Genomic DNA, 24,848 nt, shown 5'->3' with positions numbered 1-24,848 from the left:
CCTTAGCTGTCCTGGTATGCATTTCCTCTTATTCCAACACCATCCAAAGGCAGCCTTGAGGTGGCTCAAATCTCTTCCTTGGAGGGAAGTTGTGTGATGAAACAACCAGGATTGGAACTGGCAGTGAGGACAACAAATTTCATGCCAGTCTGTTTTTCTGCTGACTCAGGGATGGGTGGAGAGAACTTCTGCTCATAGAAGAAAATACTACTTCCACTCAGTAGAACTTCTACTCAGCAGTGGGGAAAAATGGACCAAAAATGGACCACCATAAAATCATTGCCAACATCTTTCCCTTAACTCCTTGCTGAAACTATATGCAGACATACCACCTCGCTTCACTTGCACCAAGACTAGATCCTGGATGGAAAAAAAAAATCCATAATGGCTGTATTGGGTTATTTGTTTATTTTTAGAAAGAATTCAGAGACGTCACTGATTAAGAAGAGCATTAAGGTTTTCTGGGACACGTTTCTCTTCATTTTGTGTTGCTTTCTTAAATGATGTCCAAATTTAAAATGGAATGATGATGCTAAACAAGGACATTCACAAATGTGTGTGTGCGTGTGCATGTCAAGATGGCAGCCATGATCACAGAGTCAGAAGACGTGCCCCTCTCCACAGAGGCTGACCTGAACAGGATAGAGAATAGCAAAATCTTCCTGGCACTTTAGAACTTCAGCACTTTTGAATTAAAAGCATCCTGTTTCCTGTTTCAGACTTATTTATTGCTTCCTGGGAATTTCTAATGAGTGGCCTCTTAGCATCAGTTCCTGATTCACTGGTTTCCTCAAAGTTCTTTCTCTTCTCATTCAATAGCCACTTTGGAAATGATGAAATACACCATGCTAAGTAATAGTATCATAATCCAAAGGACATATGAAAATAAACTATACTTAATGGCACTATATGCAGACAGACATTCTGTCTGGGAAAACAAGAATTGATATTAAGAGTCCGACGCACTACTCCATTGACCATCAGTTTATTTAATAGTAATCCTGCTGCTGCGCTCTGCCAGAAGTAATAATAAACAGGGCAGAAAGAGCAAGGAGAAAGCTTTTAATGGCCATTGCCTCAATTAACATTAGAAAGCTTTGGGGGAATGGGATTCACTTTTGAATAAATATTATACAAGGATCTTGGAAGAAGATAAGCAGAGGTCACAATATATTGTGAAAGTGATCGCTGGCTTACTTCTATTTTCAGCTGATTGGCATTTTTGCAATGGCTGTGGGAGGAACTCAAGGCTCTGACATGATGAGCTTTGCACCAAATTAGGCCTGGATCCTTCTGCTGAGAATATAAATAGTTGAATCACCAGAGGTCATCAAGGTAATTTTTAGGAAGCATGATTATGGAGATTGCTGGCTTGGCAAATACTGAAAGGGGTTAAGAGTAACTTCATTGCATGGGAATGAATCTCAGGGATTTGCCCAGATGTTGTCTTAACCAATTCTGCACTTGAAAGAGATTGATATAGAAATCTCGTGGTTTATGTTCTTCACTAGGACGATCTCGTATTATCTCCATGTTGTCATCTTTCTTCTTCTGTGCGCACGGGTCATACGTGCCCCAACTGATCACACCCACCTATCAGGAAAGACAAAGGAATTGTAAATACTAAACTAGATAACCTGGATCTGATCCTGCCAGTCACTAACTGTTGTTATTAATGCTGTTGGCCAAGCTAGATCTCACTATGGTTTCCTTTCAGCTGGGATGGATCTTATCAAGGAAGCTTCCATCTTCAATAGGTACACCCATTGGTGTTCGTTCCTAACCACCATGATGTCAACATGTGCATCATGATATCATATGCAAGTTCCACCCTTCCATTGTGACATCACACCCATGCATGTCCAAGGCAGAGTTCACACTGTGATGTCATAATGAACTGTTCATGACTTGCTCCCCTTGCTTCCCTATGGGTACTTATTAACTGAACGTGTGGTAGTGGAAGTAGGGGCAAAATGACCCTTGCAGAGACTTTTTCATCCCATCTCTCCTCTGAAACATAGCCTATATGATACACAATAGCCTCCTCCAGATACACCCTTGCATTTCCTCTCCTAAGAATCCAGTGTTATGTAGTGGATAAAGTGTTGCACTAGGCCTGTGGTGACTGTAATGAATCACCTATACAATACCTACCTTATTTCTTATTTTTATTCTTATTTCTGCAACCACCGATGTTGGCTGATCATTGTTATTGTAACTTCTGCCTTCCTGACTTACCTTAACTTTAAGCACTGTAAAGCATGAATGGGGGGTGAACGGGAAATGTTTGCGGGAGAATAAAGAAGAGCGAGGTAAAAAAAAGGGAACTGCCCAGAGTTGTTTCAACGAGATGGGCAGTGACAAATTTGATAAATAAATAAATAAATAGTTTTTAAAACCCTGTTTTGAGAAATAAGCTCATAGAGCCATCAAGACCACCCCTCTGCTTAGTGCAAGAATCCAAGTTAGGCAAATCCAATGGAAGGCTGTCTAATCACTGCCTGAACACATCCAGGAGAGGGGAGCCTGTTATTTCCATCTCATGGGCTTCACTGTTGAACACTGCTTACTGCTTATGAGGAGGGTTTTTCTAACACTCAGCCTGAAGAATTTTGCCTTTTTTCATGCAAAAACTGTTCTCGCAGCATCTGAAGCTGGAACAAGAGTGCCCATCTGGGAATCCCAGAGAGTCTAATGCTCGTCTTCCAAAGCCAACTTTTGGGAAGATTTTTTCCCTTCTCCCTTCCAAGCTCCTTTCCTTATAACCCCAGAATCCTTGAGGGTCTCTTGAGGCCATCAAGCCATTCTCCTCTTCACTGCAGGAATTTATCTGGAAGTGAATGGCTTGTTCTGCCTCTGCCTGAGGACATTCAATGAAAGGAGCCCCGCCATCTCTCTGCATCACTGGATTTAGGACAGCAGAGGACAGCTTGTGCCTGCCCTGTTATGTCAGGATTTTCTTTCTCATGGGAAAGGATTCATCTCGTTATCTTTACAACAATAACAAATAATATTTTGACTACAGAGATCATGTGAGAAACACCTGTTATTGTGTGTTGTGCTGTTTACTGCCACCTATTGGCGTGTGTATGCTAGTTACCCAGTGGGGGTGGCATGGAGCTATAATATAATGGGAGGAAAATGTTCAGTTTAGTGTGTGTTTAGTGTTAGCTAAGTATAGCACCATGTAATCATTTTTATGGGTTATGTAGTTGTAATCAAGTAGTGTACCTCTTCTCTAAGGGTTTGTAGCTAGAGATTTTGTTAAGCTTGTGTTGCTAATATAACAAGTGCCTGTTATAAAGAGTTAAAACATGGCGACGACTACGGTGAGTCTTCCGTTTGAAAGTTTGAATTCAAAGAACTACCAGACATGGAGTATAAAGATGAAATCTTTCTTCATGAAGGAAGGGCTTTGGCAAGTTGTAAACAATCCCCCTCCAGCAGTACCCACGGATGCTGAGCGAGTCTTGCTTGACCGTGCGTATGGTAATTTGATTTTGGGGCTTGAGTCTTCAGAACTAGTGCATGTTTGTGACTTGGAGACTGCTAATGGCTGCTGGGTAGCTTTGCGTGAAATCTATGCAAGACAGACTTCAGCTGCCATCGTAAGTTTGTCAAAGCAGTTGTATAACCTGAAATTGGAGCAAGGTGCTAATGTGATTGAGCATCTGCACAAGATGAAAACTTTGTTTGCTGAGTTGGCAGATCGGAATATGCAGCTTCCTGAGAATCAAAAAGCATGTATAATTCTTTCGAGTCTGGATGATTCGTTTGATATGCTTGTGGAAGCGGTGCATGCTTTATCTCCTGCAGATCTTACCGTGGACTACCTTACAAACAGGTTGCAGGAAATTCAGTGTTCGAGGGATTTACAAGTACCAGCAAAGAAGAGGCTTGATAACGTAAAGCAGCGCTCTTCTACTGGCACAGAGACTGCGTGCATGGTGAGGAAATGCTTTCGTTGTCAGTCTACCAAACATCTTCTAAAAGACTGTCCTATGAAAAATCAGCCTCCTGAGAGTTCCAGAAAAGTCCTTCGTCGTGGGAAAGGACAATTTGTTAAAAAACAAGCAAGCACTAGACTGGTGTCTGCCTTGATGTCTAACAGAAACAAACATTGTACTGATAAGTGGTTGTTGGACTCTGCTTGTAGTGAAATCATTGTAAACAATGAGCAGTTGTTACTGACCAAATGCAACCCTAAAATTCAACAAGTTAACTTGGCTGATGGTTCTATAGCCAAGGTAACCATGCAAGGTAAAGTATTTGTTCCTTGTTTGGGGGAAATTATTTCTGATGTATTTTGTGTGCCTACACTTGATTATTCTCTTCTCAGTGTCCCTGTATTAACTAAACTTGGGTATACTGTTGTATTCCAAGGTTCTGAATGTTATATTACCAAAGAGGGGGCTGAGTGTGCTAGAGGGAAATTGGTTAATCAATTGTATGAAATGCTTCCTAAACAAGATGTGTTGATTGGAAGTTGTGCTGGTAATGTGCCTGTACATAAGGATTGTATTCATTACTACCACAGAGTACTTGGCCATCCTGGATGGAAGTGTTTGTCAAAAATGGCAAAAGTGTATCCAGATTTGAAATTTAAGAAATGTGCAAAATTTCTTGATTGTGCTGGGTGTAAGCAAACTAAGATAAAATCTGCCCCTGTTGCTAGGGAGAGCAGCAGAATTTCCACAAGACCATTTGAACTTGTCCATGCAGATTTGGCTGGTCCGTTTAGTCAAAGTGAAGGTGGAGCAAGATTCATGTTTGTTTTAGTTGATGATAAAACACGCTTCACGTTTTGTTATTTGCTTAAGCAGAAGTCTGAAGCATTCTCTCATTTCAAGGAGTTTGTTGCTTTCATAGAGAGAAAATTTGGATATAAAGTGGGCAGTTTACAAACTGATAGAGGGGGTGAGTTTGTAAGCAATGAGTTTCAGAATTGGCTACGTAGAAAAAGCATTTTCCATAGATTAACAAATGTTGGTGTGTCTGCAGAAAATGGCGTAGCTGACCGCAAGATTGGTGTTCTGAAAGTGTTAAAAGATAGTTTCCTGGAGGATGCTAATGTGCCATCCCATTTCTGGGGTGAGGCTATGTTAACAGCAGTATTTCTTACCAATAGACACTGGAATTCAGGTGTGAATGAAGTTCCTTATTTTTTGCTGTATGGTAGATATCCTTCCTTAAAGCACTTGCGTACGTTCAGTACATCTGCCTACGTACAGATTCCCCAGGCTCAGAGGAGGAAAAACCAACCAAAAACACAGCGTCTGAGATTTGTTGGTTATTCAGGAGAATCTAAAGTGTATAGATTTTCATTAGGTGGTGGAAGAGTAGTTATCTCTAGATGTGTTAATTTTGAAGAGCCTTCTAATTGGCAAAGGCTGCATGGAAATTCAGAGGTTATTTTGCATTCGCACACAGGCTTAGCTAGAGAGCAAACAGCGTCTGGTGCACCCCCCTTTCCGCAGATAAAACAAGAAGAAGCGGAGGATTTGCCGGCTTCTGCAGCTGAAGCTGAGCGATCAGAATTAAAGGCACAGGCAAAGGAAAAAAGTGAGGAACAAGAAACAAGCATTTTTAAAATTCCGCGTAGGTCAACCCGTATAACAAAAGGGGTTCCACCTGAAAGGTTTGTTGTTCAACAAGTGAGAGTATGTCACATCACTTGCGAGCCAAAGGATTTCAAAGAACTGTTATCTTTACCTGTTGATGAGCAAGATAAGTGGAACATTGCTATGGACACAGAATTTAATTCATTGGTAAAACAAAATGTTTTTGAAATTGTTGATTTACCACCATCACAGAAAGCCATAGGTTCCAGATGGGTATTTAGAAAGAAGCTTTTACCTGATGATACTGTGCAGTATAAAGCTAGGTTGGTGGCACAAGGTTATTCACAAGAGCAGTTTGTGAATTATAACAGTGACATATGCACCTACAGTTAGGCCTGAATCATTGCGTGTAATGTTGGCCTTAGCTGCACAAAGAAACATGGTTGTTCATCACTTTGATGTGGATACAGCTTATTTAAATGCTGATCTTCCTGAAGTTGTTTACATGAAACAAGCACCAGGATATTTTTGTGATGATTCCCAGAAAGTCTACAGGTTGCGTAAAGCACTGTATGGATTGAAACAAGCTGGGAGATGTTGGCATCAGTGTTTAGATAACGCTCTGTTAGAAATTGGTTTCAAGAAATCATTAGCTGATTCATGTGTGTACACCAGAGGAACTGGAGAAAATTATACAGTCCTTATCACTTATGTTGATGATTTTTGTCTTGCCACTGGTTCTTTAAACCTGGTAAAAGACTTTGCCAAGCAAATGGAGAAGTATTTTAAAATGAAGGATTTGGGTATGTTAAGATACTACCTTGGTATTGAAGTGCATAGAACTGAAAATGGAGAAATCTATCTAAGTCAAAAGAAAAAGATAGAACAGTTGTTAGCACAGATGGGAATGTCAGAAGCTAAACCTGTGAAAACCCCGATGACATGTGGTTTTTTAAAACATGAGACATGTGAAAAGTTGTGTGAAAAAGCTGAAGTGTACCATTCTGTGATAGGTTAAATCCGTCACCTAGCTCAATGGACACGTCCTGATTTATCCTATGCTGTTGGAGTTTTGAGCCGTAAAGTAGCTAAACCAACTGAGCATGATTGGCAAGGATTAAAAAGAGTAATGAGATATTTAAAAGGTACAACAGATCTTTGTCTCAGAATGTCAACTAGTGGGCCTGAAAAGCCAGTAATTTTTGTTGATAGTTCATTTGCAGAAGAAGGAGACAGAAAGTCAATAACTGGGTTTGTTTGTAAATTTGGCGAATCCACAATTGCGTGGAAAGCAAAGAAACAAACATCAATTGCCTTGTCTACTGCAGAAGCAGAATTCGCAGCTTTGTCAGAAACAGTTTGTGAATTAAGATGGTTTCATCAATTATTCACTGATTTAGGCATCAAAGTGTCATTGCCTTATACAGTGCATGAAAATTCCCAGGCCTGTATAGGGTTAGCTAAAACAGAAAACTTAAAAGCTCGTACTAAGTATGTGGATGTAAAGTACAAAAATGTAAGACAAGCTATGTTAGAAAATTTCATTGATCTTGTGTATTGTGTATCTGAAGCAAATCTTGCAGATGTATTTACCAAATCATTGCCTATTGTACAACATGAAACAATGTTAACCAGACTTGGCTTTGAACAAATGTAATTGTTTCTGTATTGTTGTAAGCAGTTGTCTGTACTATTTTGTAACGTGTATTGTTGTGTCGAAAACGAGCTGAGAGGGGTGTCAGGATTTTCTTTCTCATGGGAAAGGATTCATCTCGTTATCTTTACAACAATAACAAATAATATTTTGACTACAGAGATCATGTGAGAAACACCTGTTATTGTGTGTTGTGTATTGTGCTATTTACTGCCACCTATTGGCGTGTGTATGCTAGTTACCCAGTGGGGGTGGCATGGAGCTATAATATAATGGGAGGAAAATGTTCAGTTTAGTGTGTGTTTAGTGTTAGCTAAGTATAGCACCATGTAATCATTTTTATGGGTTATGTAGTTGTAACCAAGTAGTGTACCTCTTCTCTAAGGGTTTGTAGCTAGAGATTTTGTTAAGCTTGTGTTGCTAATAAGTCTTGGATGCTACGTTATATGGGAAGATGTGTTTTTTCCTTATATTTTGTGTGATATTTGCATTTTATGGACCTTTGCATTTTCATCAATAAACACCAGTTAGTATATATTTTCTGACTGGATTTCTTTGGGGCACAAGAAATGGACATTGCATTGTGAACAGCTGCAATGCTGATGTGTATCTTTCCTGAGCAACTTTTCCTGGAGGTTTTGCTGCGCTCTGCACAAACAGGAGTGTTTGTGATTTGTACTCTGCCCAACAGGTTAAGACCTGTTTTGGTGCCCATCTGGAAAGCTGAACGTCAGAACTAACTCTAGGTTACAAAAAAAAGAGATAACGGGAACACTGAGGTCTCTGAGAGAATGGCTTGTTGTCCATTAGCTAAAGGATTTACTTAAAGTCCTGTCAAGTACAGAGCAGGAAGGTGAGTCCCAAGGAAGATCTAAGCTGACCAACATCAGGAAGTATCTTTGAAGTGTGGATTCACAATGGAAGCTCTGACCTCTTAAGAAGTCCATCATCAAAAGAGAGACAACCTCTTTCACTGTATGAGTGATCACTAGGAAACATGGCTAATAAATAATCACCCCTTTAATAACATTAAATTATATTCACATTTGGTGTTGGTCTCATTTTTGGATTATTCCATATCCCACTCTAACAATCCTGCAGTGCAGGACTGATGACAAGACCCAGGTTCTAGTTCATCTCGGACATAAAAACTCATTGAGTGACTGGGCCAGTCCCTTTCTCTCAGCAGGGTTATAAATCTAATAAATAAATAAATAAAACCTCACCCACTCCTTCTAGCAGCAGTGGAGATAAAGTGGGGGTAAAATAAATCTAATGAGAAAACAAAATTATGGCCTATCCCTCCAGCAGCAGTGAGGTTCAAATGCTATCATGGAGATAAAGTGAAAGAGATCCTCACGTATGTGTAATGGTATGTGAGAAAGACTTTGGGTGACTGGGCAAAGAGACACTGCCAAGGGAATGGTCAGATAAGAGACAGCTTAGCCCACACCTGGATAGCGGGCGGGGCAAGAGGCTCAGAAGGGACCCTCCCTAGTTTCTCAGGCTGTAAAGGACACAGGGGAGAATTGTACTTTCAGACTTGCAAGATTTTGTCCATGCAACCTTACAATAAAAGTAAAATTAGCTCATCTGGTTGTGATTTCTATCTGGTTTGCCCTGCGAGGCTGACCGTATATCACCTAATCACCACCACCGCCGCCACCACCCTGAAGGTTGCAGGACTCTGGCTAGGTTTACATACTGAACTAAGTTATAACTGTCATGGTCAAGCCACACTACCGTGGCTTGTTCAATAAACCATCAATTTAAAAAATCCTGGCTTAGTGACAGGTAGGATCTAAGGTGTGACTGGGTGGAGCCCAGTTGAGAGCTTTGATCTACTATCTCCAGCTACTGTACATTCCATATTCAAATCCAGTATGAGATTCATTACCTGAAAATGTCTTTCTCTCCTTTCCACAAAGAGTGATCCGCCTGATTCACCTGCAGAAGTGGGAGAAGAAAGGAATTTAAACAGGGGACAAGCTTCACCACCTCCTGCCACCTCCAGGAGGAAAAGTTCAAAGGTTGTTTTCACACCTTGCAAAACTGGCCAATGCTTAACTGCTGATTAGATGAACAACAGAAGGAGAAGATCTCTTTCTCTTTCCCAATCAGCGATCCATCTTTACATATAGGGACAGTTAAGATACAGAACTTCTAAACCTACAGACCTAATGTCTTGACTTAATCTGGAAGACAATTTTTATTTTTCACTAGCCTTTGATAGTTCGTTTTTAAAAAAAGAAATGAAAACAGATTATCTCACATAGATTATACTTCTTAGAATTCGTCCCTCTGGGTTAAACATGGTAACTTTGCTCCTACTATTTCATTTGAAATGCCAATTGATATCCTGTGGTTGATAAAGCCAAATAGCAAAGTAGCTGTAAAGTTTATTCTGGTTATCAAGATGCAAGCTATGTCAACTGGCATCCAGCTGATCCATGGAGGAAGCATTGTGTAATTCCCCCTCCTCCTCATTAATCAATCCACTGCAGGATGAAGGCTATGGACCGTAATCTTCCATGCTGATCTAGCGTGGGTTGGTAGATACGTGTTTTTTGACTTTCCAGGCTAACACTGAGACTGATTGCCCCAACATCAACCAGTTAGCTTCTGCATCTAAGGGAGGACCAGAAGTCGTGGTCTTCTGGCTTCTAATCTAGTGCCTTGAAACATTACACCAAACTGGCCCTCAAAATTTCTACGTAGCTGCTAGGAAATGTGCATTATTCCTACACCCATCTGATCCTTTGGATGTCTGAAACCTACAAGGCACTGAACCAGGCACTCAGCTCATCGCAAGGACTAGAAAGTTTGGAGAGGGAGGGGAAGAGTCATGCAAGTGCAAGTTGCCGTAATATCAGTGAATAGATTCAGCGTGGTAAGGAAATTCCCTGGTCTGAAAGACTTCTGTTATTAGAAAATATTTGCCCAGCTGGGACCAGCCACATGATGCCTCCAATCTCTCTTCCCCCCACTGCTGACCTACCCACCCGGCTCTGCACTGGTTTATTTGAACCTTTTCCATCTGCAATGCTGCAGCTCTGTAGAATCTCTCAGTGGTCCATTATCCCACTGGTGGGTCCTTGCCCCCATCTCTGAGATCACTGGCTATTAGCCTGGATGGCCATGGGACTACCTCCGAAAGCCATCTGCTGGGAGTCTAGTGGGCTTCCTTGGGCAGTCGGTGGGCCACTGTGAAAACACACTGCTGGCTAGATGGGCCAGGGGTCCAATCCAGCTGGGTCCTGCTAGTTCTTCTATCCAAAGTTCAGCATCCTGTTCCTGGCTCCTTTCTTCTGTCTGTTGCGTAACTGAAGGGATCACTGATTGGTTTATGATATTATCAGAACATCCATGAAGATAATCCTAGGTCAGCCTCAAACTATTTGTAAAGGATTGGGGAGTGGAAATGGTGCAAACACTCCTTGTCTAGTGACTCCAACTTGGATAAAATAGCTTTGCCAGAATGTAACCCTGCCTCCTTGACATACACACTTATACACACAATGAGGATATAGTCACACTTCTTTTGCAGGTAAAATAACCTTTGCAAGTGGATGTTTCCAATGACTTATCTTCTCCACTGCACAGGAATCTGTCTGTCACCACTTCGACGACATTGGACACATTGGAATATATCATTCCCTTCTGAATAGCTCCAGAAATACACGTGGGACGCTGCAAGAAGCAACAGGTTAACAGATCTGTTACTGGAATAGCTAGTCAGGCCATTGGATCAAGTGCTCTCCACCTATTCCTGTGTGTGTGAGACTTTGAGTCAGTTTTTGACTCCTGGTGCTAGTCCCCAATGTTGGCAAGATTTTTCAGAAGTGGTTTGCTATTGCCTCCTTCCTAGGGCTGAGAGGGAGTGCCTGGCCCAAGGTTACCCAGCTGGTTTTGTGCCTAAGGTGGGAGAAGAACTCCCAGTCTCCCAGTTGCTAGTCTGATGCCTTAACCTCAGCACCAAACTGGCCCTCCACCTATTCTTGTGTCAATAGAAAAGTATACTGGCGTGAAATCAGCTGCCCCCCATGTTGATTTCTCTCCTGCATCCATTGTGTCTGTTCTGAGTCACCACTGAAGGCTGCTGGTTTGTAGCCTTCCTGCACATCTCTAAACATCACCAGCTGATAGGAAGACACCCCCCAGTTAGGATAGTGATATAGGGAGGGAGTTTGGGGAGATGTCTGGGTAAATGCCATAAAGCCAGTTCTTCGGGTCATAATGCTGGGTGTGGAAGGGTGGGACTCTCTTGATTTATACTGCAGCTTCCCCAGCCTGTCAGTCAGCTGATGCATGTCCTTGCTCATGTGCTTGAAGAGCACATGCTCAAAGCAGGCTCAGCAATCAGGTGTTTGATTTATGGTTTACCCTACATGCGGTGAAGTGGGACAAGTTCCCCTTTCTATGGTGTGCGGAATAAGCCCTCTGAACAACTGACAAGGTTGTTCGGAGCACAGACTTTGCTCCGTGCAAGGCCATCATCAAGCTGTTTGGCAGTGCAGAGAAGAGGGTGGCGCTCCCGCTTTACCATGAGACTTGGCCAGTGTGGGTTTAAAATCTGTGCCCAAATTAAAATGAAATAAAGTGAGATTCAGCTATATAGTTTCCCCAGTGACCTGCTATGAAAGCCAAGTGTTGGATTGTGAAAAAAGCAGGATAGAAAGAGTACTGATGCTTTGAACTTGGTGATGAGAACACTGACTGGAAGACCCAAAGGGCCAGGTTGGAGACAGAGCATCCATCCATCCGTCCATCCATCCATCCATCCATCCATCCATCCATCCATCCATCCATGTGCCTCAGGGCCTTTTCCCACTGCAGGTTCCTCACTAATGATTTATGGCATCTACTAGGATTTTCCTCATTGCTGTAATGATATGTGAGAAAGACCTTGGGAGACAGGGCAAAGAGATGCTGCTTGGGGAAGGGTCAGATAAGAGGCAGCATAGCCTGCAACTGGATAGTGGGCAGGGGAAGAGGCTCAAAAGAGACCCCCCCTAATTTCTCTAGGGTAAAGGAGATGGGAGGAGAATTGTGCTTTCAGACTTGCAAGGTTCTGTTAATGTAGCTTTACAATAAAGTAGAATTACTTTATCTGGTCTACCTGGTAAAGCTGACAATTGCTGAGTTCTCCATCCATCCGAGTCAGAGAAAACTGTCAACATAAATGTACTGGCCCCATGGCCCATCCTTTTCTTGCCTGTTCCCAGTCACTACAGACCTCTGCTTCCCTCCAAGGTAACAGCCACAAAGCCTAACACATTTTATTGAACTTGAGGGTGCCTTTCAATGCTGTCAGCTTGAGGAGGGGAAATATGATTTTAAGGGCAGTTTAAGTCTGTCTCACAAATAGGCCTGGGATGAAATGAATGGATGTCATGGGGACAGAAAAATGAGATTTCCAGAATATGTTTGTGCCATGGTTAAGTGCAAATGGGGAAAGGCCCTCAGTTACTATAGCTAATATATGCATTTATATTTGTCTCCATTCCTGTAAACTGTATACCTGGAAGTTATTTGCATAAGGCAAATTTTGTTTACTTTCTCTTTAGCCAGATCTGCATCTGAAAAACCCACAATTCTTGGTTTGGTTTCATAATAAGCTTTGGTGGGATTCAGAAAAAAGGTGAACTTGAACAGAAGAAACTTCTCAGCCTTCTCTCTTGTTAGTTTGTTTCCTGAATAACTGGTGGGTGTGTATGCGTGGCATTTGTACATAGCAATCAGTTGCTTTCATCTGATGAAAAAGGTGGAGCATTCTGATGATAAAGCAACAACCTTTGAGAAGAGAGGCTTTCCCACCACATTTTGGGAGCACCAAAGGCTTCTACTCGTCCCACATGTTGCAAAATCTGGCATACAACTAAGCTTACTACCCCTGCATGAGTTTTTACATGTACAGCAATATCATCATAAAAATCTGCTTTAAAACTATCTTCAAATTTTCATTTGGGCTGGGACATGGAAGGTATTTTCTAAGGGGTGGGACATGGAAGAACATTCGCCCATCCCTCTCCTTTCAGATACATTTCCACCTTCATTTTCTTCTCCCCTTTCAGATACTTATTACCCAGAATCCCATGAGTAGGGAACCAAACACTTACACTTGTTTTGGTCTTGATCTGCACATTCATTCTCTTGTGATCCAAGGATATGAACTGGGCAGGCACCTTCTCAAAACTCAATAGCTCCAGCTCTGTGAAGCACAAAGAGACATATAATTATGGGTTTGGATAGAAGAATGTCTGGGCTCAGGCACCTAGTAGGCTACAGCAAGGAAGATGATCTAGAATTGGATACCTCTTGCGTACATCTAGAGAATAAGGCACCCAGGATCCAAGAAAAAGTAATCAAACCTATCATTATCATGGTCTGAAATGTGTTAACACTCAACCAGCTTTAATTCAGCTATGAAAGATTTTTCATGATAATGAAATCTTGTGTGCTAAATGTGAGAGATGGTGAGGCTGAGAAATAAACGAGAGGATCGCTAGACAATTGTGGTGTATCCGCTAAGCAATACCCAGTCCAGGTTGCTGAAAGTCCTGGGAGAAGACATTCAAAACTTTCAAGGAACTTCTCTGCGGTAATGAATTCACCAATAAAAGAGGGTTGGAGATTTCTATCACTGTTTCCAAGATTCAGTACTTTATCCCTGATTCTTGAGTTAAAATTTCTTATTAAAGTCTGAGTCATTCTTGTTTCCTTGATCATGCCCTGCTGTAAATGGAGCAGTTGGGGTAATGAACAGGATTCTGGCATGCTAGCTAGTTAATCCCCTTATCCTGATCAAGTGGAAGATTCAACTTTTGATACTTTGCTACATCAAAAACTCCATGCAAACAGAAGTCAGCATGGTGGATAAAAAGATAAAGTTTGAATGCTCTCTTAAATGTGCCCAATGTTTGTTTCCAAGGAACTGTTGACTCAGAGGAGCATAGGTGTCTGGCAGAGATAGGGACAAATGTAGAGGATGACCTTAATGGAGGATGACCTTGACGGAGATATGCGAGCTCCATTACCAAACCATTGAGGGGAAAACATATGGAGAAGGTTCTAATGGTGGGAAAGGTGGAAAGATAGAGAAGAGGACAACCAGCAACAAGGTGGATGGACTCCGTTACGGTGGCAATGGATGGACTGTTGATGGAAGACCTCAGGGAACAGGCTGGGGACAGATCATCCTGGAGAAAATCTATGTATGAAGTCAGTAAGAGTCAATGGTGATTTGAAGACATATCATCATCATCATCATCATCATCATCATGATCATCATCATCAGTCATTTTTCACAGTACAACTTGAGGGGGTTCTTTTGTCTCTACTCTGTCGATGGGATCATTTGTAGAAGCGTTGGGTAGCCTTGAGCACCTTTCAACATTTTTAAGAACAGCTAAAAGCAACACTTCTCAGGCACTGTGGGAAATTTAAGACCATGACTTGTAGTCACTGGAGTCATAATTAATATATAATACAGTGGTACCTCGGTTCACGAACTTAATTCATTCCGCGACTCTGGTCGCGACCCGAAGCAAATTTTCCCATAAGGTTCAATGTAATTACGGTTAATCCGTTCTGGCGTGGAGGACAGGGAGGCAGTTATTGCTTGGAGGGAGAGTCTCCCTCCCTACGACCATGTGTCACGGGCGGGAAAATGGCTGCGGACCACGTGTCATGGGCAGAAAAATGGCCGCGGACCACGTGTAACGGGCGGAAAAATGGCCGTGGACCACATGTCATGGGCGGAATATGGCCGCGGACCGTGTCACGGGAGGGAAAATGGCCACGGATCCTGTTCGTCACCCGATCCGGCGTTTGCGAACGGAGGCAAAATTTTGCTGTTCGTGACCCGAATTGTTCGTGAACAGAAGCGTTCGTGACCCAAGGCACCACTGTATAATATAATATAATATAATATAATATAATATAATATAATATAATATAATATAATATAATATAATATAATAATACTATACTATACTATACTATACTATACTATACTATACTATACTATACATTAAATTAAATTAAATTAAATTAAATTAAATTAAATTTGTATGCCACCTGACTCTCAATACTAGCATCCTGCTTCAATATACATGAATCTCAGCTGGGTGCCAATTCTGAACCCTGAAGGAAAATGCTAGTTTTGTAGGCTTATCCCTTTAAAACATTTTTTCTCCAACTAGAACACAGCAGGAAAAAGCCTTTGATCCCTACAGGCCATTTTTTTAAAAAATCACTCATTAAAACCTTATTTAGGAAGGAACATATTTCTCATCTATCCTCCATCGTACCAGACGGTTTTCATTGGGTAACTTCTGAGTAAATCCTGTTACCCTGGGTAACTTTTATCCATTTCTGTCACATTCTCCCTTTGTTACCTCCTCCTGCCACCTGTCCCCGAACACAAAAACCCAAACGCTTTTGTCTTTCCTGCACGGAGAAAATAAGAAACGTGATACAAGAAAGTGTGAGAAATGCTAAAAAGAAGTAATAGTTATTAGTGACAAAAAGGTAGCTTTTATTTGACCGATATTAACAAGGAAACTTCGATTGTTTCATAAAGAGGTCAGATAGAAAACTTTCTATCTGAGAAAAGGGGGGCTTTCTGGGAAAGAGCATAACGTAACCTAAACAGACAAAGAAATATTTTTTTTTTCTCTGCTGTGTGAGCACATTTAAGATTGGTTGCAACAAAAGCAGGAGGTAGCTGGAACAGAAAGCTCTTCCTTCTATAACAAAGAAGCTTCTTCTTCTTCTATGTGAGTTAACGTAGGTTGACGCTAGCTAGAGATAAGGGATGAATAGAACGCTGTATTGGAACTCACTAAAAGTATCTAAATGAAGTTTTTATCAACTAACCAAAGCCTTCACCTGAAGCGTAGAACTGAGCATGAGCACTAAACTAATGAATATTAAATTGCATGTCTTGCATATGTAATACTGGACAAGAATGTAAGCCTGACCAATGACAAAACAGGATAGTGACTGAGTGATGGGATAGAAATGTATAAATTATGCTGAGATCTGTAGGTGGGTGTGGCTTCCTACTTTGATGCTGAGGAGTCCACCAGCCTTTGCAAATGCTTGAAATAAAGTTTTACTGCTGACCAACCCAGAAAAAGTTTGTTAGCAGCTTGTCATTTTCTGCCCTCAGAAAACGGAAGGGAGAAAGGCAGCTAGAGCGGAACAATTTCCCCTTTTGAAGAAACAACTCATTCTTCTGAAGAACTGGCTCTGATGCAAGATTGGGTTTTGATTAAAAAATCACTGTTCTAATGAAACCGGTCGGGTTGCTTGTAAGGCTGACAAGACCCATGTGCTCAGTGTGTGTGATTTCCCTACAATATCTGTCCCGAACAATTCCTTCATCCTTCCTCTGAAATAACAAGTGTTTTAACCTCAGAGCTTGGGTTTCTTACTGTTCCTGTTTAACATCTGCGTGAAACCTCTGGGTGAGGTCATTCGGTGGCCTGGGGTGCGGTATCATCCATATATGGGTGATATTCAGTTATTTATCTCTACCTTTGGCCGGGCAGTTCATACTATTCAGGCATTGGCCCAATGTCTGGAGGCTGTGAGGATCTGGCTGTGAAACCAGCTCTAACTCAACCCTAGCAAGATGGGTTCATGAGTCACAGCTGGTTGGGGAATCAAAAGGAATTGGAGCTGGATGGCGAACCAGCTCCAATTCAACCTTAGCAAGATGGAATGGACCTGGGTTTTGGCCCCCTTGGAACTGGAAAGGTGTCATATTTGACTCTTGATGGGTAGCCCGCCCCTGGACAGTGCTGGTCTGCTGTGGAACATCTTCCCTCCGAGATCTGGCAGGTCTCTATTCTTCTAGCCTTCAAGCGTTAGAATAGGAGGAAGCTAGAAGCAGAGGATGAAATGGTTAGATAGCATCACCGAAGCAATGAGCATGAAACTGAGCCAACTCAGCGAGGCAGCGAGGGACAGGAAGGCCTGGCACGATGGGGTTCATGGGGTCACGAAGAGTCGGACACGACTTAACGACTGAACAACAACAACAACAACAACAAAAAGCCAGTGACTGTGGTTGTTTATATATTAGGGAGTGTTGGTTTAGGGTCCCTGAGTTGTTTCTTGGATGCTGGTTTTGAAGGTTTCTTTAACATTCCTATTGTTTTTGGTGTGAGCCACCCGGAGTTATGGCATATAAGATGGGCAGTCATCTAAATCTCATAAACAAACAAACAAACAAACAAATAAATGCTCCCTAATATGCACGCTCTTTTTAAAATGCACTTGAACTTTTTTGCACCTTTTGCAAATATTATTTCATGCAGATTGAAGAACTCATGCTAGCAGACCGTTTGCTGTTACTTAGAGATGGGAAACAAGTGCATTGGAATAAGAACTTATTTAATTTCAATGTTCAAATGAACAAAGAAAGTGAAACTTGGCTATCTGCAATTTGCAGGTTTCTATGGGACAATCAGAGCAAAAGGACACACGTTCATGAGAATGATGCACGGAAATAATGAACTGAGAAGAAATAGTTTTGCAAAACCCGTGCCTGTTTCACAAAATTGCAACCCAAACCTGCATATTTGGGGAACTATTCCCAAAAGCACATGGCAAATGAGTGCACGTATTAAAAAAATAAAAAGCAAGCATAACACGCCAAATGTGACAGATTTGCAAAAATTGAGAAACGGAGAGGAACTGATACTAATAGATTTCCAAAAAGGGAAGGAATGATAGTGGCAGTTTTGTAAAAGTGAGGAACTGATATTGACAGAACAGCCCAGCTCTAGTTCCTAACGCAGGGTGTCCCTGGGAGGAATGTCAAAAAGGCAACATAGTGGCCTTCACAACGCAGTAGAAGCCCTGCCTCTTTTTATATATGGCGCACGTGATAAAAAACAGGCTTCAGTTGCACAGTTGCAGCCGCCATCTTGAAGCCCTTGATGCCCCCACCCTGGATGTCCTTGCTGCCTTCGTATCATCAACGTGAGAAATATTTCCACCAAGGAAGAGAAATCTTCCCTCACCACTTGTTTATTCTTTTGGAGAAAGGCAACACACTTGAAAAATAACTCCCAACCTTGTTGTGTTACCTCCACATCGTGAAGATTTTCCACATGCAGTAGAATGAACCCTCTACAGTAGTAAGGCGGGGTTGTACCACCTTCACAGGACGGAGAGATACTATCGTTGACGGCTCCCCCAACTATTGAACTTCACAGAAAGTAAAATCCCCACACATTTGGGAGAAAAACTGTAGCCATCCACTCACTCCCATAGTGCTATTCTACCAAATACAGCAGTGTTGTTTCAATGTAGGGATTCTGAGCATCCCATTATCGCATGCAATGCAATCAATACACATTCAATATCTGTATACCGTATACCACCCAGTGTCACAATGGCTTGTAACTTTAATAAAATAAATAAAAATGATGATGATGGCGACGATGATGATGGTGTCTATCTTGTCCTCCAGCAGCTCAAAGTAGCAGAGATAACACTTTCTCCTCCAACTATGTCCCCACTGCAACAGCTGTACGAGATAGGCTGAGCTAAGTCTAGTTTCATGGGTTGGATGTGAACCAACATCTTGGTCACTATACCACACTGGCTCAGCAAGGGTCTAATGGAGCTCAGTGCAAGGTCTGGAGAAGCCTGGTGCCCTTACCATGATCTCTGCATGTCATTGTCCCGGGCTTCTTCTTCAAGGCTCTGTTGGCGCCTTCGGTGCAAGGGAGGCAGATTGGCCTAGAAAGAAAAGATGGATCTGTTTAATTCAATTACTATTAGGAGAAATCCAGGGGGTGTCAGTAAGCGGGGTGGGTGACGAGAGAAATGAGGGAGGACAGGGTGGTAATTTGAGTTGGGTAGGGCCAGCTGGAATTTTCCAACTTTTTTGGCCTTGAGGTCAGATGGGTTCTAGATCTTCTGTTTGTTATCACTCAGTTAAGCCCATGTCATGGTTCTTGCTACCGTTTCTGTGTCAAAATGGCTAGAAATTATTTTCAGCAATTGGGCCAGAAAAATTCCAAGCTGTAGTCAAAGGGGGTTCTTTGGACCACAAAGGAGTGTGGCCAGATGGCCCTTGACTGGCCACACTTGTTGTTTGGGATACAGAATCCACAGTGCTCACCACCAAAGCCGGTACCTGTTTGTTTATTTACTTAAAAAATTAAAAAGGGCTTTCTCTGCCTTTCTGCCAGCACAGGCAATACAGAGAAAAATTGTAATTAAAACAGCAGCATGTCAGTAATAAACAATCAACATGAGAACACAAGCATTCACTATAATAAACATAGAGAGTCAAGAGATCACAAAAATATTAAGCCTCATTCATCATTCATCACCCTCACTTAGCGACTGCCTCATATAGCGACTGTTTGCAATTACGAAGGAGATGAAAAAATAACTTTGCAGCCAGTCCTCGCCCTGATGACCTTTGCAGGCTTGTAGAGCAAAGGAAAGCTGAAGTAAGATCATAAGTACAGTTGCAGTTTCATTTAGTGACTGCTTTGCTTAATGACCAAGTTGCCGGTCCCAATGGTGGTTGCTAAATGAGGACTACCTGTAACAGCATGATGCAAAGGAGCTTCCAGTGGAAGACCCTGCCTTGGCAGACAAAACAGAACTGGATTCCTTTAACAAGGCTTCAGTTGGGATGTGCAAACAGCATAATCAGTGTCAATCAACAAATGGTTCAGAACATGCCAGATGAGCTTTAGGACCCTGGCAAAGAGACGCGATACCTGATTCGCCCCCCAAACGATACAGGTTTCTCCAGTTCAACGAGGGAGATATCATAGTCATAGAATTCTTGGATGCCCTGGGCTGACTTAGCCCGAATGTTGTATAATTCATGGTCAATCCGCCTCTTTATCTGCAACCTGGTTTGTCCTCCTGCGAAGGGGAGAAAGAATAAGTGATCCTCCGCATTCCTTTTCTCCTGTAAAACACTGCATTGCTTTCAGGAAGAACTGCCTCACTCTTTTCCTGCCATTTCTGGAGCTGATGAGAAGACAGCCAGCATCAAACTCTCAGGGGCCCAGCTGGTCACCAAGATATCTCAACCTTTTTCGTAGGAGGAAGATGGATGGATGAACTACAGGTCCTTGCTTTGCGTGCCCTAGATGCAAGACTCATATTCCTTGTAAGGAATGTCATTTAACAAAATGGAAAAAACCTTTTGGCTGGGGGCCCCAAGATGGACTCTTCACTGCAATGCAATCAATTTATACTGATCTGAGGGCCAAGTCCTACATTCCAATTAATGCAGTTGTACTTCAGTTGCTCTGTGTCCATCTTTTGCCTCCCGCCCCTTTGGTGAAGCAGAGCAGAGGTCCCAGACTTTGACTATTAGTGAGAAAATATCAACCTTGTTTTTCCACCCTGACCTCATCCTCTCCATGTTCATGTCCTTGGGTGAACGGTATGGTATTTTATTAACAAATCATGGTTAATCAAATGATGGTTTAATGGAATATGTGAACCAGGTTTTTGGCTGTACTCCACAGTATCACATCATCTCAGGTGGAAGAACCCTACATGGGAGGACTAAAATGGCGCTCTGTGCATGCTTGCACAGCTGAGATGTCACGTGAACAAACTGCTTATGATAGCGAAATGCTTTCAGCTACGGCTTTTCTTTTCCATTCGCGCTACCTCCATCCCAGAATTATACACAGAGTCCAGATTGATTTTCCAAATCAGTGTTTTCCCAACAATCTGTTCATGAGGGAAAAACAGAATAGCTCTGGAATGCTTTGTGACTGAGAGCCCTCAATCTGGAAATGCCTTGCATCTGCAGGGGAAAAAAAAAATCCATCCAAGATCTGCTGGCTGTTCTGCTCTGTTGGAAGGGATCTTGGGGTCATTTGGTGACTCTTTTTTCTCCAAAACATGCTAAAGCATTTCAGAGAGACGGCCACCACTTATCCTTTGAGATAGGTCAGGTTAGGAAACTGGAAGGTTCCAGGAATACTACTTTATCCTTGTCAGATATAATAACCGAATCTTGAAAACCTCTGCCATTTCTTAAATCAAACACCATCATGGTGGGGTTCTTCTGAGTCACCTTCTCATGCCTCCCCTTTCCCCAGGACTGAGTTGCCTTTCATTTTTTCCCTTAATGGCTCTTGCGTGATCTCCCCCTTGTTCCACCACCCGAACAAAAGAGAATGAAACGGAGGGCAGCCACTGAAGTATGGACTGTAGACATCCTGAAGAAAACAAATACATTCCACAGGATTTCATCATTAATCCCCTGCCCAACAGAACAGGAAACAATACACCAGATTGAAAGCGCAGGAGCATTGCTGAATGAGACAGGGAGGTGAGTAAACATCCAGGTGGACTTTGCCACAAGGAAGCAGCTACTGAATACCTCTGCAATGTCCATTCCCTCCTTCTCTTGGCCTGCAACCACTTTCCGCGGGTTCGAGGGCTGCACTGGGCTTTGCGCGATGAGGTGCATTAGAAAAGTAGGCGGGGCCAGGATTCTGGTGGTTTTAAGGGGTAAAATGGGCTTTAAGGCTTGAACTGAATCTCCTGACTCTTTAAAAAACGCACCAAAAAAAGGGGGGGGGTGGAATAGTTGATCCTATCTACCCTGGGAAGGTTCCATAGCCCATAGAATAGATGACAGGAGGCTGAATGTGATGCACGGGCTACATTTTTAAACCCCTTCCTTGGTAAAACTAACAACAAACCCATGATCGTGTCTACACACAGTAGATAGTTCCAGAAATTCAGTGGGACCAGGACATTTTGCTGCCTGGAAAAAAGAGGGCGCACCCACAACCCCTAACCTCACTTGACTTACAGAACCCAACCAGAACTTAGGTTAACACTGACTATCGCAAGCGATCCAGCTAGCGTACAAGGGCTACCCAACACCCTGATTTTTGTGCCCCCAGGTCTCAATCCAGTAGCATCACTGAATTTCAGCACTGCAGTTAGGAAACATCAGCAGGGTGATTTCCTAACATGTTCATGTACAAAACCCATGAAAACTTTAGGATATGTTCCCAAATATGCTAAATAGAGTTTTGAAAAAAGAGAACCAAACTGTGCCAGAAAAGACCGCACCCAACAGCCAATTGTTCTGGTTCTGCCCACATTGGTGCTGTAGTTCTGCCCCACCTGGTCTGGCCAGCAGCCTCTCCCCACCCAAAAACATTAAGTGCAGCTTCCAGACTCCAAAGCTGCTCACCCCTGTGCACTTTCTCTTTCTTTCTCCAATGCACTTTCTCCAATGCACTTTTCTTTCTCCAATGCACTGGCAGGTAGCAGGTCAGCTTTGGAAGACATGTTGCTTTACCTACTAACTCTGTCTTCCAAGGTAGATGAAGCCAGGGGAGATTCAAAACAAATACAGGTAGTCCTCAACTTACGACCATTCATTTAATGACCATTCAAAGTTATGACAGCACTGAAAAGTGACTTACCACCAGTCCTTGCACTTATGACCACCACAGCATCCCTGCAGTCACATGATCAAAATTCGGGTGCTTGACAACCAGCGTGTCTTTATGACAGTTGCCGCATCCTGAGGGTCACATGATCGCCATTTGTGACCTTTTCAGGGGGCTTCTGACAAGCAAAGTCAATGGGGGAAGCTGGATTCACTTAATGACTGTGTGATTCACTTAACGACCATGGCAAAAAGGTTCTAAAATTGGGCATCTCACTTAATGACCATACTACTTAGCGACGGACCCCTTCATGGATCACTGCCTTGTCGTGGCGAAGGGGCTTGCGTAACTCAGTGAAGCCATGAGCTATACCGTGCAGGGCCACCCAAGACGGACAAGTCATGACAGAGAGTTCTGACAAAATGTGGTCCACTGGAGAAGGAAATGGCAACCCACTCCAGTATCCTTGCCAAGAAAACCCCATGGACAATGTTAAAAGGCTAAAAGATATGACGCCGGAAGATGAGCCCCTCAGGTCGGAAGGTGTCCAATATGCTACTGGGGAAGAGCGGAGGGCAATTCCAAGTAGCTCCAGAAAGAGTGAAGCGGCTGGGCCAAAGCCGAAAGGACGTTCAGCTGTGGATGTATCTGGAAGCGAAAAGAAGGTCCGATGCTGCAAAGAACAATATTGTATAGGTACCTGGAATGTAAGATCTATGAACCAAGGCAAGCTGGATGTGGTCAAGCATGAGATGACAAGACTGAACATCGACATCTTGGGAATCAGCGAACTGAAATGGACGGGAATGGGTGAATTTAATTCGGGTAACCATTATATCTACTACTGTGGGCAAGAAACCCTTAGAAGAAATGGAGTTGCAATCATAGTCAATAAGAGAGTGGGAAAGGCAGTAATGGGGTACAACCTCAAAAACGACAGAATGATCTCAGTGCGTATCCAAGGCAAACCATTCAATATCACAGTCATCCAAGTCTATGCCCCAACCACTGATGCTGAAGAAGCTGAGGTTGACCGCTTCTATGAAGACCTACAACATCTTCTAGAACTAGCACCAAAAAAAGATGTCCTTTTCATCATAGGGGATTGGAATGCTAAAGTAGGAAGTCAAGGAGTAATCGGAATAACAGGCAAGTTTGGCCTTGGAGTACAAAATGAAGCAGGGCAAAGGCTAATAGAGTTCTGTCAAGAGAACAAGCTAGTCATAGCAAACACTCTTTTCCAACAACACAAGAGACGACTCTACACATGGACATCACCAGATGGTCAATACCGAAACCAGATTGATTACATACTTTGCAGCCAAAGATGGAGAAGCTCTATACAGACAGCAAAAACAAGACCAGGAGCTGACTGTGGCTCAGATCATGAGCTTCTTACTGCAAAATTTAGGCTTAAATTGAAGAATGTAGGGAAAACCACTAGACCACTCAGGTATGACTTAGATCATATTCCTTGTGAGTACACAGTGAAGGTGATGAATAGATTTAGAGGATTAGATTTGGTAGACAGAGTGCCTGAAGAACTATGGACGGAGGTCCGTAACATTGTACAGGAGGCAGCAACTAAAACCATCCCAAAGAATAAGAAATGCAAGAAAGCAAAATGGCTGTCTGATGAGGCTTTACAAATAGCTGTGGAAAGAAGGAATGCGAAAAGCAAAGGGTGAAAGGGAAAGATATAAGCAACTGAATGCAGATTTCCAGAGAATAGCAAGGAGAGATAAGAAAGCCTTCTTAAATGAACAATGCAAAGAAATTGAGGAAAACAATAGAATGGGGAAGACTAGAGATCTCTTCAAGAAAATTGGAGATATGAAAGGAACGTTTAGTGCAAAGATGGGCATGATAAAGGACAAAAAAGGCAGGGACCTAACAGAAGCAGAAGAGATTAAGAAGAGGTGGCAAGAATACACAGAAGAACTATACAAGAAAGATCTTAATGTCCCTGATGTCCACGCTGGTGTGATCGCTGACCTTGAGCCAGACATCCTAGAGAGTGAAGTCAAGTGGGCCTTAGGAAGCATTGCTAACAACAAAGCTAGTGGAGATGACAGTATTCCAGCTGAGTTATTTAAAATACTAAAAGACGATGGTGTTAAAGTGCTGCACTCAATATGCCAGCAAGTTTGGAAAACGCACCAGTGGCCACGGGATTGGAAAAGGTCAGTTTACGTTCCAATTCCAAAGAAG

At 42.5% G+C, this 24,848-nt stretch overlaps 1 protein-coding gene across 1 annotated transcript; it reads right to left on the bottom strand.

Annotated features, from left to right (window-relative positions):
- Positions 1 to 241: 241 nt before the first annotated feature.
- Positions 242 to 20,141, bottom strand: LOC148216597 (complement C2-like). Its single transcript, XM_088134815.1, has 6 exons — positions 19,974 to 20,141; positions 18,896 to 18,975; positions 13,335 to 13,426; positions 10,773 to 10,905; positions 9,113 to 9,162; positions 242 to 1,593 (listed from the first exon to the last, which is right to left on the bottom strand). Exons 2-6 carry the CDS (start codon positions 18,912 to 18,914, stop codon positions 1,405 to 1,407), a joined length of 483 nt encoding a protein of 160 aa, XP_087990941.1. The 5' UTR covers positions 18,915 to 18,975; positions 19,974 to 20,141; the 3' UTR covers positions 242 to 1,404.
- Positions 20,142 to 24,848: the final 4,707 nt, after the last annotated feature.

The sequence above is a fragment of the Python bivittatus genome, unplaced genomic scaffold (genome assembly GCF_059951505.1).
Source record: "Python bivittatus isolate LINGU-HERP-01145 unplaced genomic scaffold, Pbiv_v1 ctg000150_np1212, whole genome shotgun sequence".
Classification (NCBI taxonomy): domain Eukaryota; kingdom Metazoa; phylum Chordata; class Lepidosauria; order Squamata; family Pythonidae; genus Python; species Python bivittatus.
This window is presented reverse-complemented; position numbering and strand designations above follow the sequence as displayed.